At 40.0% G+C, this 15,928-nt stretch overlaps 1 protein-coding gene across 5 annotated transcripts in view; it reads right to left on the reverse strand.

Moving 5' to 3' along the window:
* gdpd5b (glycerophosphodiester phosphodiesterase domain containing 5b) overlaps positions 1-15,928 on the reverse strand; it is a 36,062-nt gene that overhangs the window by 10,591 nt on the left and 9,543 nt on the right. For all 5 annotated transcript variants that reach the window (XR_009131382.2, XR_009131383.2, XM_078792824.1 and 2 more), the window contains 6 exons: positions 14,009-14,181; positions 6,072-6,175; positions 3,655-3,748; positions 3,511-3,570; positions 3,083-3,181; positions 1,244-1,337 (listed from right to left, as the gene is read on the reverse strand). Coding sequence is in view for 3 of the 5 variants with exons in the window: in XM_078792824.1 (XP_078648950.1) it covers positions 1,244-1,337; positions 3,083-3,181; positions 3,511-3,570; positions 3,655-3,748; positions 6,072-6,175; positions 14,009-14,125 (568 nt within the window). In the remaining 2 variants the exon portion in view is untranslated. The remainder of the gene's footprint in view (positions 1-1,243; positions 1,338-3,082; positions 3,182-3,510; positions 3,571-3,654; positions 3,749-6,071; positions 6,176-14,008; positions 14,182-15,928) is intronic.

Consider the following 15,928-nt stretch of genomic DNA (forward strand, 5'->3'; position numbering starts at 1 on the left):
TGATATATATAGCACATCATGACTGGTTCAAGACTCTTCATCCTTGTATTTAGCAAACATCAAATGCTTGTATTGTTTCTTGAATTGGCTCATTGTTTGAGGTCCTTACTCAAACCATTCCATTTAAAAAAAATATCAGGACACCCCCGGAGGCCACCATGTCGCACTGCCAGAGCCAGATTAGCCTTGTTAGGTGTTAACGGAGTCTACTTGTCATGTTACAGGTTATATTATTTTCCAACAATTAATTCAAAAACAGAGGTTCCTCTTAATTGTCTTAAAAACAGATGTGCTCAGTACTTTTCATATTTTATATGATGTCTTGATTAATCTTGTACCAAGGTACAAATGAGCAATGGCAATGGTGATGTGGGGAATGTATTTGTTTCAAGGTCAGTTCTATGTGTGTGTGTGTGTGTGTAATGGGAGCCAGGCACAGTGTGCAATCAGGGAAACACACATTGTTTGAAACGATGAAGTTATTTCTTAAATATAGGGGCAGGGCCGAGCCAATCTACTTTTGGTATAGGGTTCAGATACCAGCGTAATTCACAAATCGTACATTTCCTACTACTCCAATCCAAGAGCTATGTCTGTGCTTTAATGTTCCGCAAATATAGCTAGAAGAACACAATTTTATATCAGCCTACACAGCTGGCTCCACACAGTACATGCACTGCAGCAGTCCTCTGCCTGTCACGTTCACAAACTCGTAACACACAAAATCAACAATAATGGTCATGTAGCCAACTGGAGGTTATGTCAACACATCAGGCTGAGAGCTTGTGTGCATGTTTGTGTGGCACTATGTTTGCTGGTATTCTTTTGGTGTGGTTCCATATTAAACCAAACAAAGCTCTGGTATCTGGTAAAAGGTGGATAGGGGCATCCCTACTTAAAAATCAGCTCACATGATGGCAATTATCCACAGGCCAACAACGTTTATAAGGATTATGGGTGTTATTACGTTGCGTGATTTATTTTGTTTGTAACTGCAACAATTCATGAAGAAATTCAAAAGCAAACATTCAAAGCATCATGCGAATACACAGTAAGAGATAGTAATCTTCTGATTCCTGTGGGTCAGACAGTCTGAATGTATTCTGTGTGACATTGGGCTGAAGGAATGCTTTCTACCTGCACCTCCATGATGGGTGCCTTGGCCTCTGTCGACACATTGCTAATCATTTCACACTCCTCCTGTGTGTGTGTGTGTCAGTCACATTGAATGAGCGAGACTTACACGTTTTTTCGGCACGGGCCACCTGTCCGGCCACGATCCAGGACAGAGCTGTGAAGGCGGCGACGGCGCCGACGTGCAGGAACGGCCCTGTGGCCTGTGTTGATGTGAGGAGGCGAGACCAGATTAAGATGTCTTAGTGGAATTACAGACTTGGCAACACTGCTGGGAGATAATGGCTACAATTTGTGGAGGTATTTCCTTTTAAAATTCAGTGGTTTGAATGGCATGACACAATACACATTCCTGCTGCTGCCGTCGTCGTCTTACAGGAAGACTAATTACAGGATTCTAATAACTACTTGAGAGTTAACACACAGCTGCAAAGTCATTGCTGGACCCCTATCCTATGGTTCCAATTACAGTGTTACTCAAACAATGTGAGCCAGAGTGCTTAGGTGCACCATAATAAGATATTTATAGAATTTGAACTCACTCATTACAGATAACAATTTTTTTTAAAATTTAATAATAAGTTGGAGTGCATGAGAAAGTAGCTCTTTTCGACCACAACATCATTCATTATTCAAGTACTGTATAGTTGTCCCTTGCCACTTTGCGCTTCAAATCCTGTGGCTTCACACTTGTGGTTTTTCAAAAATATATTCATTATTAAATCATGGTGTCTTGGTTGAATATGGCCTGTTGGTAAAGAAATATGCATATTTAGGCAAAGCTTATGTACTTTTGTCTAAATTAAGCATTTCCTAGCATAAAAATGGCTGAATGAATTAAAATACAAATTATTCAGGCGCATTTAAAGATATTGTGATGAGATGTAGTAGCCTACGTTGGTCACTAGTTGTCACTAATGTCACTGTAATGTGAATCAACACACAAGTATGAGACTAATTTATGTCTGAAATGGCTTATTGTCTCTCATTATGTTTACTACATTGGGTAATACCATTGGAAAGGTGAGTGTAGGGGTGCCATGTTAAACACAGGTTTTCTGTGATCTCACAATAAAAAATATTCCATTAATAAAGATGGAATCCTACTTGGTGGAAATTCACGGTTGGGTCTGGAACCAATTAACCGCAATAAATGAAGGATGACTGTATATTGTAGAAAATGGCAGCAACAGAATGAATGTTGTAATGGCAGTAAGGAACCAAAGGCTCAGCCAGAGTTAATACGGCTGGTGAGTTCAATGTAAACAGCAGTGCAACGAGTGCAACACACATAGTTTCACAATAACATTTTAAAGCGCATGCAGAGGTAAACTACCGCTCAAAAGTTTGGGATCACTTGCAAATTTCTTTGTTTTCCAAAGAAAAACAAATACATTTTCATCCATTTCACAAACATTTTTATCCATTTAACAAACAATTAAAATGAATCAGATGATTTTCAAAGGAGGATGTACATTTTTGCATGGAGGCCTACTATCAACAACTGTCAGTCCTCTGCATCAATCTCCTGGTATGGCTGCTAATCCAAATTCATCATTTTATAAGGCTAATAGATGATTAGAAAAGCCATCTAAAAATCTAAACTAAAGCTAAAATCTCTTACCATGCTGTTAACTACTCCCTTCAGAGAGCAGCACAAACTGGGTCTAACAAGGACAGAAAAATGCTGCACAACTGTGCAAGAGAGTGTGTAGTTTAAGACAAAGATGCCTCACAGCTGCACTAAATAGTAGCAGTGCAGTAACAATAACAGTGAAGCGGCGACTTCAGGATGCTGGACAAAAACATTTCCAAGTCATCCCAAACTTTGGAGCGGTAGTGTACATTAAGCTGTTGGATGCAGGTGTTGATTAGAAGTTACAGTAGACCATGGGAGAAAAGTACAAGAAATAAAGCTGCCTCTTTTATTTTGTCTGGTGTAGCTGACCTGCAAGGAGATGGGGATGATGTCCCACTCGTGCTGCCAGGTTTGATTGATGGATATCACCCCGACAACGGTTGTCAGCAGAGCCGCGGTGACTCCAATCTGTGTGGACAGGACAGTGAAAGAATAAATCAAGCCATCGCTATGGACACACATCTATCACAAAGTAACCCAGAGTGGTTTGTGGCCCTTTTGTGACCGCCCCCTCCAAAATGTGTTTGTACTCTGCATTTGGCTTGCTGATGACATTCAATGTAACAGGGCTTTTCATGACCTCCCTGTGACACGGAGGTGCGAATTTTAAGTCGAGGATGAGCTCAATCATCCGTGAAAGAGCGTTTCCACTCAGTACACTATGATGCAGAAGATCATTTGTCAGGGTTTTTCCCCCCATCATCTATACATTAAAAACTCAACGGTAAACACATTACCTTATGAAGCCAATGCAAATTCAGCTGTTGGCCAAGTGCAATGTGGCAAAGTGCTAAAATCTGCCAGAGGAAAAACAACAAATGTCAGAATGAAGGTGCTATGGTGGACATAGGAAGGTATCTTGGTGGGCATCTCTAATTTACCATTAAAAAGGCTATGTAGGTGAAGCCAGCAGCGGTCGTGGCCAGGATTGGAACGGTGCCATCGCTCCACTCACCAGAGCGGTTGTAGAGGAACCTGCAAGCAAAGAGACATTTTATAACCGTTGTCATATTGAGTGCACGCCCGCATTTCATCGATAACAACTAGAGGAAAGCCATGGGAAGTAATATTGCCGCTTAGATTAAATTTTGCCCCTCAATCCCAACTGTGTATTTCCGCATTTGCAGGTTGTGGCTTACAAGCAGACTATCAAGTCCTATGGGTTTGAATGGTTTATTGTTGCAATAAAACCGCCACAGACAACAGAGATCACAGTATCAGCGACCACAGACGCTGTTGGGAGTGTTATATTAATGCTTGTTTGGTAAATTCCTCCAAGAAATAAGACGTCCGGACTTACAAGGAAGAAAATACTCAAATACGGAGTCTGTGAATGTGCATGCAGTGGAACTTTTTTGCAACGTTGGTGAACTAGAGTCTACAACAGGCACAATAATGATAATAATAATCATCTTCATCATAATCACATGGGTTACTATTGTGCACATACTCCAGCTAAAACTCAACTCATCCCCTTCCTGTCCTCATGTCCAGAAGCCATTCATTGAAACACACAAAAACATGAGTCTTATTGATTCATATGGTCTCTGTTTAGACATACTATAATGGGTATTATGAGTGTAAAGGTTACTATAGGGGGGTTAATACAGGTCTACAGGTCTCCAATCGTATTTAGAAAGTCACAAACAGGTTTTCTATGCTCCAACTATGAAAATATTCCATTTAGCAATTTTGAATCCTATTTTGTGAATATTCAATCATTCATTCATTCATTCATTCATTCATTTTCTACCGCTTTTTCCTCACGAGGGTCGCGGAGGGTGCTGGAGCCGATCCCAGCTGTCTTTGGGCGAGAGGCAGGGTACACCCTGGACTGGTGGCCAGCCGATCACGGGGCACATATAGACAAACAACCATTCACACTCACATTCAAACCTATGGACAATTTGGAGTGGCCAATTAACCTAGCATGTTTTTGGAATGTGGGAGGAAACCGGAGTACCCGGAGAAAACTCACGCATGCACGGGGAGAACATGCAAACTCCACACAGAGATAGCCGAGGGTGGAATCGAACACTGGTCTCCTAGCTGTGAGGTCTGCGCGCTAACCACATGACCGCCGTGCTGCCAATATTCAATCAATAAAACACAATATAAACGAGAGACTATTGTATTGTATTTCGACCTAATATTCTTTTTAAATATGTCCCATAGTTGTTAGTTAAAACATGGCCTGTACAGTGGAAAAAGGTTTGACCCTGTACTGATGATTTCTATTTCTATCCTGGAAGGTTTGACTTTGGAGGTTGTGCTTTGATCTTGACAAACACTAATTACAATATCAGACTGCAGTGTCACCGAGACAGGGAGCCCTGTGTTAATACATTTTACACCACAGATGGTCCAAGACACTCCCTGCTGCTAAATCACTCTCACTGTTGTTATCTGAAAGGCAGGCGGCCTATTTTACGTTTCCTTACGAAAAGGAATGCCATGCTGCCCCAAATAAAACAGGAGTGTGATTTGCTGATACAAGCAGACCTACATTACCGCTCAAAAGTTTAGGATCCCTTGCAAATTTTTTGGTTTTCCAAAGAAATTGCATTTCACAAATAATTTTTTCCATTTCACAAACATTTTTATCCATTTCAAAAACAATTATAATTAATCAGATGGTTTTCAAAGAAGGATCTTTTGCATAGAGGCCTACTATCAACAACTGTCAGTCCTCTGCATCAATCTCCTGATATGGCTGCTAATCCAAGTTCATCATTTTATAAGGCTAATAGATGATTAGAAAAGCCATCTAAAAATCTAAACTAAAATCTCTTACCATGCTGTTAACTACTCCCTTCAGAGAGCAGCACAAACTGGGTCTAACAAGGACAGAAAAACGCTGCACAACTGTGCAAGAGAGTGTGTAGTTTAAGACAAAGATGCCTCACAGCTGCACTTCATAGCAGGACTGCCAAGAAAAAGCCATAGACTGGCCAAAAACATATCCAAGTCATCCCAAACTTTTGAGCGGTAGTGTACGTCTTTGTGGAGAGAGACGAGGGTGACACAGAAGTGAGGATGTGAAAGGGTAGCGTAAGGTTGAGAGAAAACATGGGGACAAAAGGGGAACGGGGAGGGCAGAAAAAGAAAGGGCCCATTGGGAAAAGAATAACCGGACGGGCAGCAGTGGATGATGATAAGAGGAAAAGGGGGCATCTCGAAGGAGGAGTTTTGGACACCAAGAGGACAATTGCAAATCAATGGATAAATAGATAGCATGGCCAGGATTTAATTAATTTCAAGTCCATACAATTAACACTGTGACCTGATAGCTACTCACCAGTTGAACTCACTGTAGTCGTTGCGAGCTTCCAACCAGAAGTAGAACCAGGCCAGCAGCGCACAGAAGGTGAAGAGAAGGACGAGGGACCACAGCAGCTCCCACTGTAAGCACACAAAATACATCAAGTGACTACCCCCCAATGGGGGCTAAGTGTTCAAAAAGTTTAATAAGTACAGCTTTATCATAATAACACAGTCAGTGGTTATCAAATCTTATTAAAAGTTCACTTTCTGGAGAATGTGGCCAGTGTTTGGCACATTGGGTCAAACTGCCTGCCGACCTTTTTGGAATGAAGTAGTCCCTTATTCGCTTTGCTTATTAAAAGTTCCTGTGCAGCTAATTACTGTCCAGTTTTACCACGCACCTTGACGCCAGGGCAGTATTACTTTTTTAATTTTTTTTTCTGCTAAAGAGAATTTAACCCCATTTTATGTCTGCCAAAGCAAGACATACAAATCCACAACCGTTAAAAGTTGCTTTTCATTTGAAAAGTGAAAAGTGAACAAACTGTTTGTAAAAATGGATTTAAACTCTCTTTTTCCTGTTTGCTGCACAGATTGATGAGGAGACAAGACTTGACAAGGCTTGCCAGGCCCCTCTTACCCTCTCCCCCATGACATCACATTACCATTCTGCAAGGTTGGCATTTACTATATTCCACCCTGTGGCATGGAGCGACATGGCATAGCAGCATCAGAACATTACAATCTCTGCGTATCAGGCCGGCAGTGACATCATTATTTTGACTAGTCTGAAGCTGCTTGCCCAAGACAAAGCGTGCGAAGAAGTCCTTGGCTTATTCGGAACAAAATACTATTAGTTGGAGAGACATTCATTAAAATATTTGAAATATTTCTCGATATTTTGATTAGATCGACTGAACTAACCATTTTTAAGTATCCAGCCATCCATTTTCTATGCAACTTACCCTCACAAGGGTCGTGGGGATGCTGGAGCCTATCCCAGTTGTCTTTGGGTGAGAGGCAGGGTACACCCTGGACTGGTTGCCAGCCAATCACAGGGCACATATAGACAAACAACCATTCACACTCACATTCATACCTATGGACAATTTGGAGTCGTCAATTAACCTAGCATGTTTTTGGAATATGTGAGGAAACCGGAGTACCTGGATAAAAACACACGCACGCATACAGAGATGCCCAAGGAGAGATTCTAACCCAGGTCCATTTTTAAGTATAGTCAAATAAATTATATTCTAAAACTCATCCTCAACTATTTGAGTAGATTTCTCTTAATTTATTTTAGTAAATCAAATGAAAACCATTTTAAATGTACTTAAGTGAGTCTCCCAGTTGACTTCAATTGTATAGCGCATACATTCATACTTATGGACAGTTTGGTCACCAATTAACATGCATGGGGAGAACAAGCGAGATTCAACTATTTCTACCATTAAACTATTCCGACCATGTTAAGGTTGGTTGTCTACACACATTTTGTGGTTCTGTAAGATGTATGATCGATGAAAATATTTCATTAGAATGTGTGTGAATGTGTTCATTGTTTCATTAGAATCAACTTAGCCGCATGATTGTTGAGTGGTTAGCATGTTGGCCACACAGTCAGAAGATCTGTGTTCAAATCTCCGCTTGGGCTGTATGGAGTTTACATGTTCTCCATGTGTGTAGGTTTTCTCTGGGTACTCCAGTTTGCATTAACTGCATTAACTCCAGGTTAATTGGTGACTAAACTGTCCATAGGTATGAATGTACGTGCCCTGCAATTGGCTGGCGACCAGTCCAGGATGTACCCTGAAGTCAGTTGGGAGACTTATTAAAAAAGAGGTTTAATTTGATTTACTTAAAGAAATGGAGTAAAATCTATTAAAAAATAGTTGAGGTTGAGTTTTAGAATGTCATATATTTGACTATACTTAAAAATTATTAGTTCAGTCAACATAATCAAAAATTTTGTTTCCGATAAAATTACTTTGTGCAACCACTAACAATAATAATATTATGTTAATTTTCAGTGTAGTAAAAATAACAACCAACAGACAAAAAACAACAAATGTCAACGTCTAAATTGGAAAGCAGCAAACATGACATGAAAAGACAGGACTTCATGTGCCCAGCTTTATTAGCCGAAAGGCAAAGGCCTCCCTCTTCACCCTCACTCTTCACTGGAATTAGCCTCTCAGAAACTTGTCACATTCCTGTGCGTATCCAGATAACTCCCTGGAATTTCACACAAGGCGTACATACTACAGGGCACTTACAGCACCAAGACAAATGGCTCAGAAGGTGTGCATGTGCAGGGAGCAAATTCATCTATCTATCTTCTCTCTAAATTAGTAGTGAGATTTATTCTGTAGCATTTATAAAACATTTACAAGTGCTTTTATGGACTTAATTACAAGTCGTAAATACGTTTATATATATAATGATTATATGTTTCTGCAACGACTATTGAAATACATTTGAACACAACAATGACACACAGTCAACTTTACTTATGTTCAGCGTTTCCCACAGGACTGCAATTTATTTGTGGCGGTGGTGGGGCAGGAATGCGTAATGACGTGATCAGCAAACACATCGGCAAAAAGTGACATGAAAAGCAGAACAACTTTGTTTTAAGTATGTTATATACACTACATCGTTTTTCTGTCCTTGTTAGACCCAGTTTGTGCTGCTCTCTGAAGGGAGTAGTTAACAGCATGGTAAGATATTTTAGTTTTTGTTTAGATTTTTAGATGGCTTTTCTAATCATCTATTAGCCTTATAAAATGATGAACTTGGATTAGCAGCCATACCAGGAGATTGATGCAGAGGACTGACAGTTGTTGATAGTAGGCCTCTATGCAAAAATGGAGATCCTTCATTGAAAATTCATTTTAATTGTTTGGGAAATGGAAAAAATGGGGAAAAAATTTATTTGGAAAACAAAAAAAAATTGCAAGTGATCCCAAACTTTTGAGTGGTAGTGTTTATTTTTCCAGGAAAAAATGGGGAAAAAAATTTCTATGGAAAACAAAACAAATTGCAAGTGATCCCAAACTTTTGAGCGGTAGTGTATATTTTTCCGATGCCATTTCCAATGCTATGAGATGGGTGACGGACCTACAGGACTACTCACTGAGGAGCAATATGTGCTTCCATGTCACTTTTTTGAAAAAGTATCCGGATGGGTCTCATTACCATAAATTCCAGTGTACCTGATTATGAACCGCAACCACCAAATTTAAACAGATTTTTTTTGGTCTATATATATGCCACAACTGTCTGTAAGCTGCAGGTGTCCACGTTAAGGACACAGTAAACCTTGCAATTCTACCTACACTCGGTGTTCCCGTTGTCACTCCTCTGCTCCAACGACTGAGACTTGAAATGCTTTTTTTCATCGTTCAACACCTGCCGCGTTTCAAGAAGAAGCTGTAGTAATTCCACACTCGAGCAAGCTTACTGAGGATTCATCAGATCAAAACATCATCACCGCCTAAGACTACTAAATATGACATGAGCGTACACTTCTCGACTTCCTGACTCTGCGGTCTAAGAATAATGGAAACTGTAGTTCTTTTAGTCATAAATTAGCCACATTATTGTTAAAGCTGTAGGGTTCAAACGTGTGGGGGGAAAATAAAACAGTGTCTGGAATTTACGGTAGTGGCTAAATACATCAACTAGTTGGCAACACTGACATTATTCTCTGGCAGATCAGGTGCGTTGTCATGTGTTATACAGCGCTAACAGGTAGCGGCAAATCTATTTGTGGTGGACCGCCAGTAATGAATCAGCGTATAGGAAACACTGAATTCAAATGAGAATTGACAAATAGTCTACTGTGACACCAGAAAACAGCGGCATTAAAGGCCAAGGTTCCCGTGTCATCACATGAACACAACATCAGTGGCAAATGACACCGGCGAACCGTTGCTTCGAGTTCTGCAGCCTTTGTGTGAGTCAGCGTTAAAGACTGACTAAATGGAAATACTTTCAATTATTACTGAGCGGCCAGATCAGCTTGCGCTGCGTGTTTGACGTGGTCTACAATGCACCTTGAACACACACATGCTCACACACACGTTTACAGAAGCAGATGCTTGGTCGACTTTTTCTGCTGAACAAAAAGCTGAAAAAAATGAGAAAGGCAGAATAATGCTTTTGTGGCTTGTGAATGCTCCCTCAGCTGTTCCAGCATCAGATTCTCAGTTCTCACGCTCCCGCGATTCACTCTGGTCCTGTTACATGCAACTGATACGCCTTCTTGATTGCGCCTTGTTTGTTTAGTGGGCTCCGTTTTAACACCTCACACCAACCTATAATAATATATGAGGATGCTCCTATTAGACCCAATACACTGCTGTAAGTTAGGCATCCCATTAAAAATGCTTGTTTTACACTCAAACCTAGAATTTGATCAAAATTTAGTGCAAAATGATGCCTCTCAAGAGGTTGAAACCCTTTGAAGATTAGCAGAGATCGCAAAGAGATAAGAAGATAGGAAAAGTGCTACACACATCTCCAGTACAATACGGCTAACAATGTCACCAACAGAAACTTTTGTGCTGATTCAACAAAATGATTGGAGGAGTCCAAAACTAAATGCAAAAGGGCCAAAAAATTAGCATAATGGGTCCCCTTTAATATATTGGCATGTGCATGGGTGTTTCCTACCTCCAAACAGAAGAGGAAGAGGATTCACTCTGTGCATTGGTTTCAGCACCTTGCCGCATTTGTTCCATCGAACAAAAGCATGTGTCTTCGTCTCAGTGGGTGGAGGCGGGCCCGCTTGCATACACACAGAGTGTAACGTAGTAGAAATAAAATGAGTCGATTGCAACATATTGTCATATATTTGTATATTTTCATTGTACTTAAAAGTAATGTTAAAATTTTGTCTCATCTTGTTCTTGTAGACACAATTTTGTCTGTCAACTTGTCCCCCCCTTAAAACAATGACAGTACAGAACAGTTACAGTTTTTTTTTACTTTGACCACATGGGCATACATATGAATGATTATATTATATACACTGCCGCTCAAAGGTTTGGGATGACTTGGAAATGTTTTTGTCCAGTCTGAGATATGGCTTTTTCTTGGCAGTCCTGCTATGAAGTCCAGCATCCTGAAGTCGCCGCTTCACTGTTGATACTGACAATGGTGTTTGATGGCTACTATTTAGTGCAGCTGTGAGGCATCTTTGTCTTAAACTACACACTCTCTTGCACAGTTGTGCATCGTTTTTCTGTCCTTGTTAGACCCAGTTTGTGCTGCTCTCTGAAGGGAGTAGTTAACAGCATGGTAAGAGATTTTAGTTTTAATTTAGATTTTTAGATGGCTTTTCTAATCATCTATTAGCCTTATAAAATGATGAACTTGGATTAGCAGCCATACCAGGAGATTGATGCAGAGGACTGACAGTTGCTGATAGTAGGCCTCTATGCAAAAATGTACATCCTTCTTTGAAAATCATCTGATTCATTTTAACAGTTTGTGAAATGGACAAAAATGTTTGTGAAATGGAAAAAATGTTTGTGAAATACATGAAAATTTGTTTTTCTTTGGAAAAATCCTGGGATGGATTATTATAAAGAATATAATCCGAAATACAGTTTTTATTAGACAGAATCTTGTACTGCCCCTGTTACACAAATGTGCAGAGTCCAAGGCAAGTTGTCCAAATAGTCAAAACAAAAAGGATGAGCACCTCAAAGAAAGAATGCTGACTCAGCACTATGCCATCTGTTGGCCCGGAGAAGACTACCACTTGCATGCAGGAAACAGAGCTAAACGGTATCGGGTTTCCCGTAAACACGAGAGCGCAAATCAATACCCCCACATACTGTTTTGTGAAGCTTTACTTATGATCGAGAAGAACCTTTTCTAGCTCTGGAGACTTTAGTGGCTCTGACGAATGTGACGAGTCACAGGATACGTCCGCGTGTGTGTTGGAGGTTTCCACTCGATCCACAGTACGCATGTGGGCACAAATAAATTATCCAATCGAGCGTTGAAGTGCATTTGAGTGCTTGCACGCACTTGCCTTGTTGCAGCAACACAACCTGTGTCCTTACAAAAAAAAAATGAGGAACAGAAGAGCCACAGGAAAAGGTCAGGGTAAATGCCGTATCTACGGTGATATTTATCCTGGCACGTGATGCTAAAAAATGCCTGAAGCAGCATTAACCACTACATTTCATACCTTTATTTAAAAGGTTTAAATCTAAATGGATGTTGCCATAGATAATAGAGATGGTGGAGTATTTGTATAGCACACAAACCTTTACTGAATACCGTAAAGGTCAGGGAATAAATGCTCATGCTCAAGTCCCTGAGGTTTGAGAGCCTAGTGACCAACTACACGTGGCAAAATACTGCATTTGAGCATCTAGTTTTTCCACTGTGACACATTCTGTACTGCTAATCTTTTTTTTCCACCTCCTACATGCTACATCTTGTTTTTAGAAACTGTGAAGAAAACAATTAAGAATAATTCACATATTAAATAACTTCTGGCTGGCAATGCATATCTTTCATCATGTTTCAAACCTGAAAAAACAGTATTTCCAACACATTCATTTATTTGTGGCGGCCCACTATTAATACATTTGACCCGCCATTAATGGTTTTGGACCTACCCGTGGCTCGGCGACATGCTTCCCTCGTTTGGTAACACTTCACCTTCCCAATGACATACTGTACATAAAACAAGGGGTCCAAAAATCAGCCCGGGGACCTTTCACACGGCACATTTTTTATGGACCCGTGGCACTACTGATACTACTGTATCGTGGTTAATTGGTTTCGAACACTATCGCGATGATGCAATTTCCGCAAAATGTGTTTTTTTAAAACCATTATTATAGCCCTGCAGACATGAAATAATGCCACTATAGTTACTATCTATACACTCTTCTTTGTTTACACCACGTTGCACAACTCCGACGTGCAGACCAAGGCGGCTGCAAATTGAAGCTTTGCCAAAGCCGAGCTATAGTTAAGCTCCAATATATTTATTCTAAATTTCCGAAAGGTTTAAGAAGCCAAAAATATACCACTTCCACACAGAATAGAAGGAGAACCTTTTTCCCACTGTCTTGTCGGACTTTGCATCCATAAGCTAATGTAATGGCTCATCAACATAACATTACTGACGCTTAGTGACCATAATACCACATATGCCTTGTATTTTAATATTTTTTGACTACTACTACTAATAATAATAATAATTTATTCATAAATTTCTGACAACCCGTAATAGAGCTAGGGAGCCATGATCAAACAGTGAAAAAGGCAAGTGACGACCGTAAAGTAAACAAAAACAATTGAGCAAAAAGGCTTAATGGAACAAGAAAAATCTCATATGTTGTTACTAATAATAACACAATGACTTAAATTAGATGATGGGGGGTTGGGGGGGGGCTACAGAACTACATATAGGTTGAATAAGATAACCTTGAGAATATTAATTATGCAGTGCATGGAACATCTAGGCCTCTTTCAATATCACAATGTCAACACAACTAACAATGACCAAGAACCAAGGTTATTTCTATTTCACCAACAATAACAATGAATGAGGCTTATGTCATAAGTCATTTGTGGTGGGCATGGCTTCCATGGCAGTACAAAGCAGCATATACACATAACGCTGAACACTGAACTGCCCGTTTGACATTGGACATTCTTTCTATGTTCTTTTCTTTCATTGCAGCACTATGACGTAACCATGAAACGAATTAAAAACATCGCCTAATAATTAAAAATGGCATTTAAGAAATACAAGTGTCATTTCATAATCTTTTCAAAGTCATGAAATATGTAACTTTGGTCCGGAAACAAATACATTAACATTGAATTCCAATTTGTTTAAAATTATATGTCGCCATTTAATTAATTCAAGAAAAATTCTTAAAACAAGCTATAGAGTAAATGAAATGGCGTCCACCATTACCCTTTGCGTACCTTGGTGGTGTCATCATGGGAGCGCTGATAGCGTTTCCATCGGCAACCGTAGATCCCGGTGATACAGGACAAACACAGCTGGCGCTCATAGACTTGGAGGGGTTGGTGTTTGACCATGCTCCTTCTGTCAGTCCTGCTCCCGTGAGTCAAACATCCCACTGATCAAAAGGACACTGGAATGTAATCATGTGAAAAAATACATTATTCATATTGCATCAATATCGCATCAATGAGAAAATCAATACATGTTTGGATGACTTACAATGTAAAAGCTCAATAGCAAACATACAGACCTGTATTGAAGTTGCAGGCCTTTTGTCTTAAAACCTTTGAAATTAGCCTTTCAGCACTGACACATTTCAATCAGCTACAATATGGCAACATTGCCTATACAAACATGCCGCTATGCCATAGTGGATGGAGCAGCAGCATGATAACGCTTCCTGCTGTAATCATGCAGTCAGTCTGGTAGGCTGCTCATTAGCATCTGCAGCAATGGCCTTGTTTCCTGTTATTAGTGCAACTGCTTCTTGGAGGGCGGGTCGGAAGGAGCCATGGGTATACAAAGAAGCTGGACCACCTCAAGCAGGAGTCTGCTCCTTTAAAGAGACTCAATCAACTGTACCTATCTTTGGTCATTTATACCAGTTTGGCGGCAATGGTGCCAACACCACACAATAGCGCGGCACAGTTTCATATTTCTTTCAATAAATGATGGATGACAATTGTGTCAAGATGACTGCACTGCAACTCTAGGAGTTAATTGAGAAGTCAACATATATCCACGAAATGCATTATGGGAAAACTTTTTTATTTTATTTTTATTTTAAACCAATATTGTTATGTGATTGTATATTTATTGAGTATATATTTTGAATGTTAAACTGCTGTGTGATGAGTTTAGTGTTCTTTGTAAGATGACACCGTGAGCCAGACTGTTATATTGAGTAATGGCCTCCTGAAATTTTCAAAGTGTTGACAAGCTCGTCTTGAGTTTTTTCATAGTAGTTATGATTGGTTCCTGTCAAATAAAAGAACTGCTCAGTCCTCACAGACTCGTGTGAGACACTATATGCCATTTTATGATGTGGTGCGACGGCTTAAATGTGTACGAATCTGTTTCTGTTTCTGAATGTGTTTCCCTCTAAATTTAGTGAGTGTGGATTATACGCTGGAATTTATGGTCAGCAAAATTTCACACCCCTTCCAGCTCATCAGGTCATTAATCTTTTTTGTGTAAATGACATCATTCAGAGATGACCAGAATGCAAATGATTCAATAAGCATCGCAGACAAAAGGGCGTAATGTATTTTCAAAATGTTCTGTTTTGCTCTATCACACTTTGGTTGGCATGGCTACAGATTGATATTGGCTTATGATATTTCAAATCAGGCAAGAACCACCAGCCTCTAGTGATTGGTTTCAGAGTGTCACGGTCTTGCTCTGAATAAAAAATTGGTTCGATTGGAGTCAGTGTCAGACTGAAGATGCATTGGAAATGCGATGAGTCGCCATGAGTTTCCATCACAGGGATCCTCCTGATTATTTTTGCATCGAGCAAGAGGTGGCTGAACTTAGGGAGGGCGAAGACACGCCACAGGGAGAGAAGATAAACCCTTAGACAGCGGTTGTCATCTCCTTTTCTGCTGCTTCACTTCCTCTGATCAAAAAAATTGTAGTGAGGAAAAAGGGGAGGAAACGTTTCAGCATTTTCCACACATGAAAAAGAAATGGAGTGTGTGAGAGACACTTAGCAGGACATAACTACGTATCACCATGTTCTACGATGATGTTTCAACCAAAAATTAGTCATTAAGTGACATGTTCATACCTGTTCAAAGGAATGTAATCCCACATGTCAAAATAAATAACTTTTTACTGCATTCACTTCAATGTTAGGTATCCTACCACACCCTGAT

This window comes from Doryrhamphus excisus, linkage group LG8, assembly GCF_037039965.1.
Source record: "Doryrhamphus excisus strain RoL-2023G ecotype Guam linkage group LG8, RoL_Dexc_Guam_v1.1, whole genome shotgun sequence".
Classification (NCBI taxonomy): domain Eukaryota; kingdom Metazoa; phylum Chordata; class Actinopteri; order Syngnathiformes; family Syngnathidae; genus Doryrhamphus; species Doryrhamphus excisus.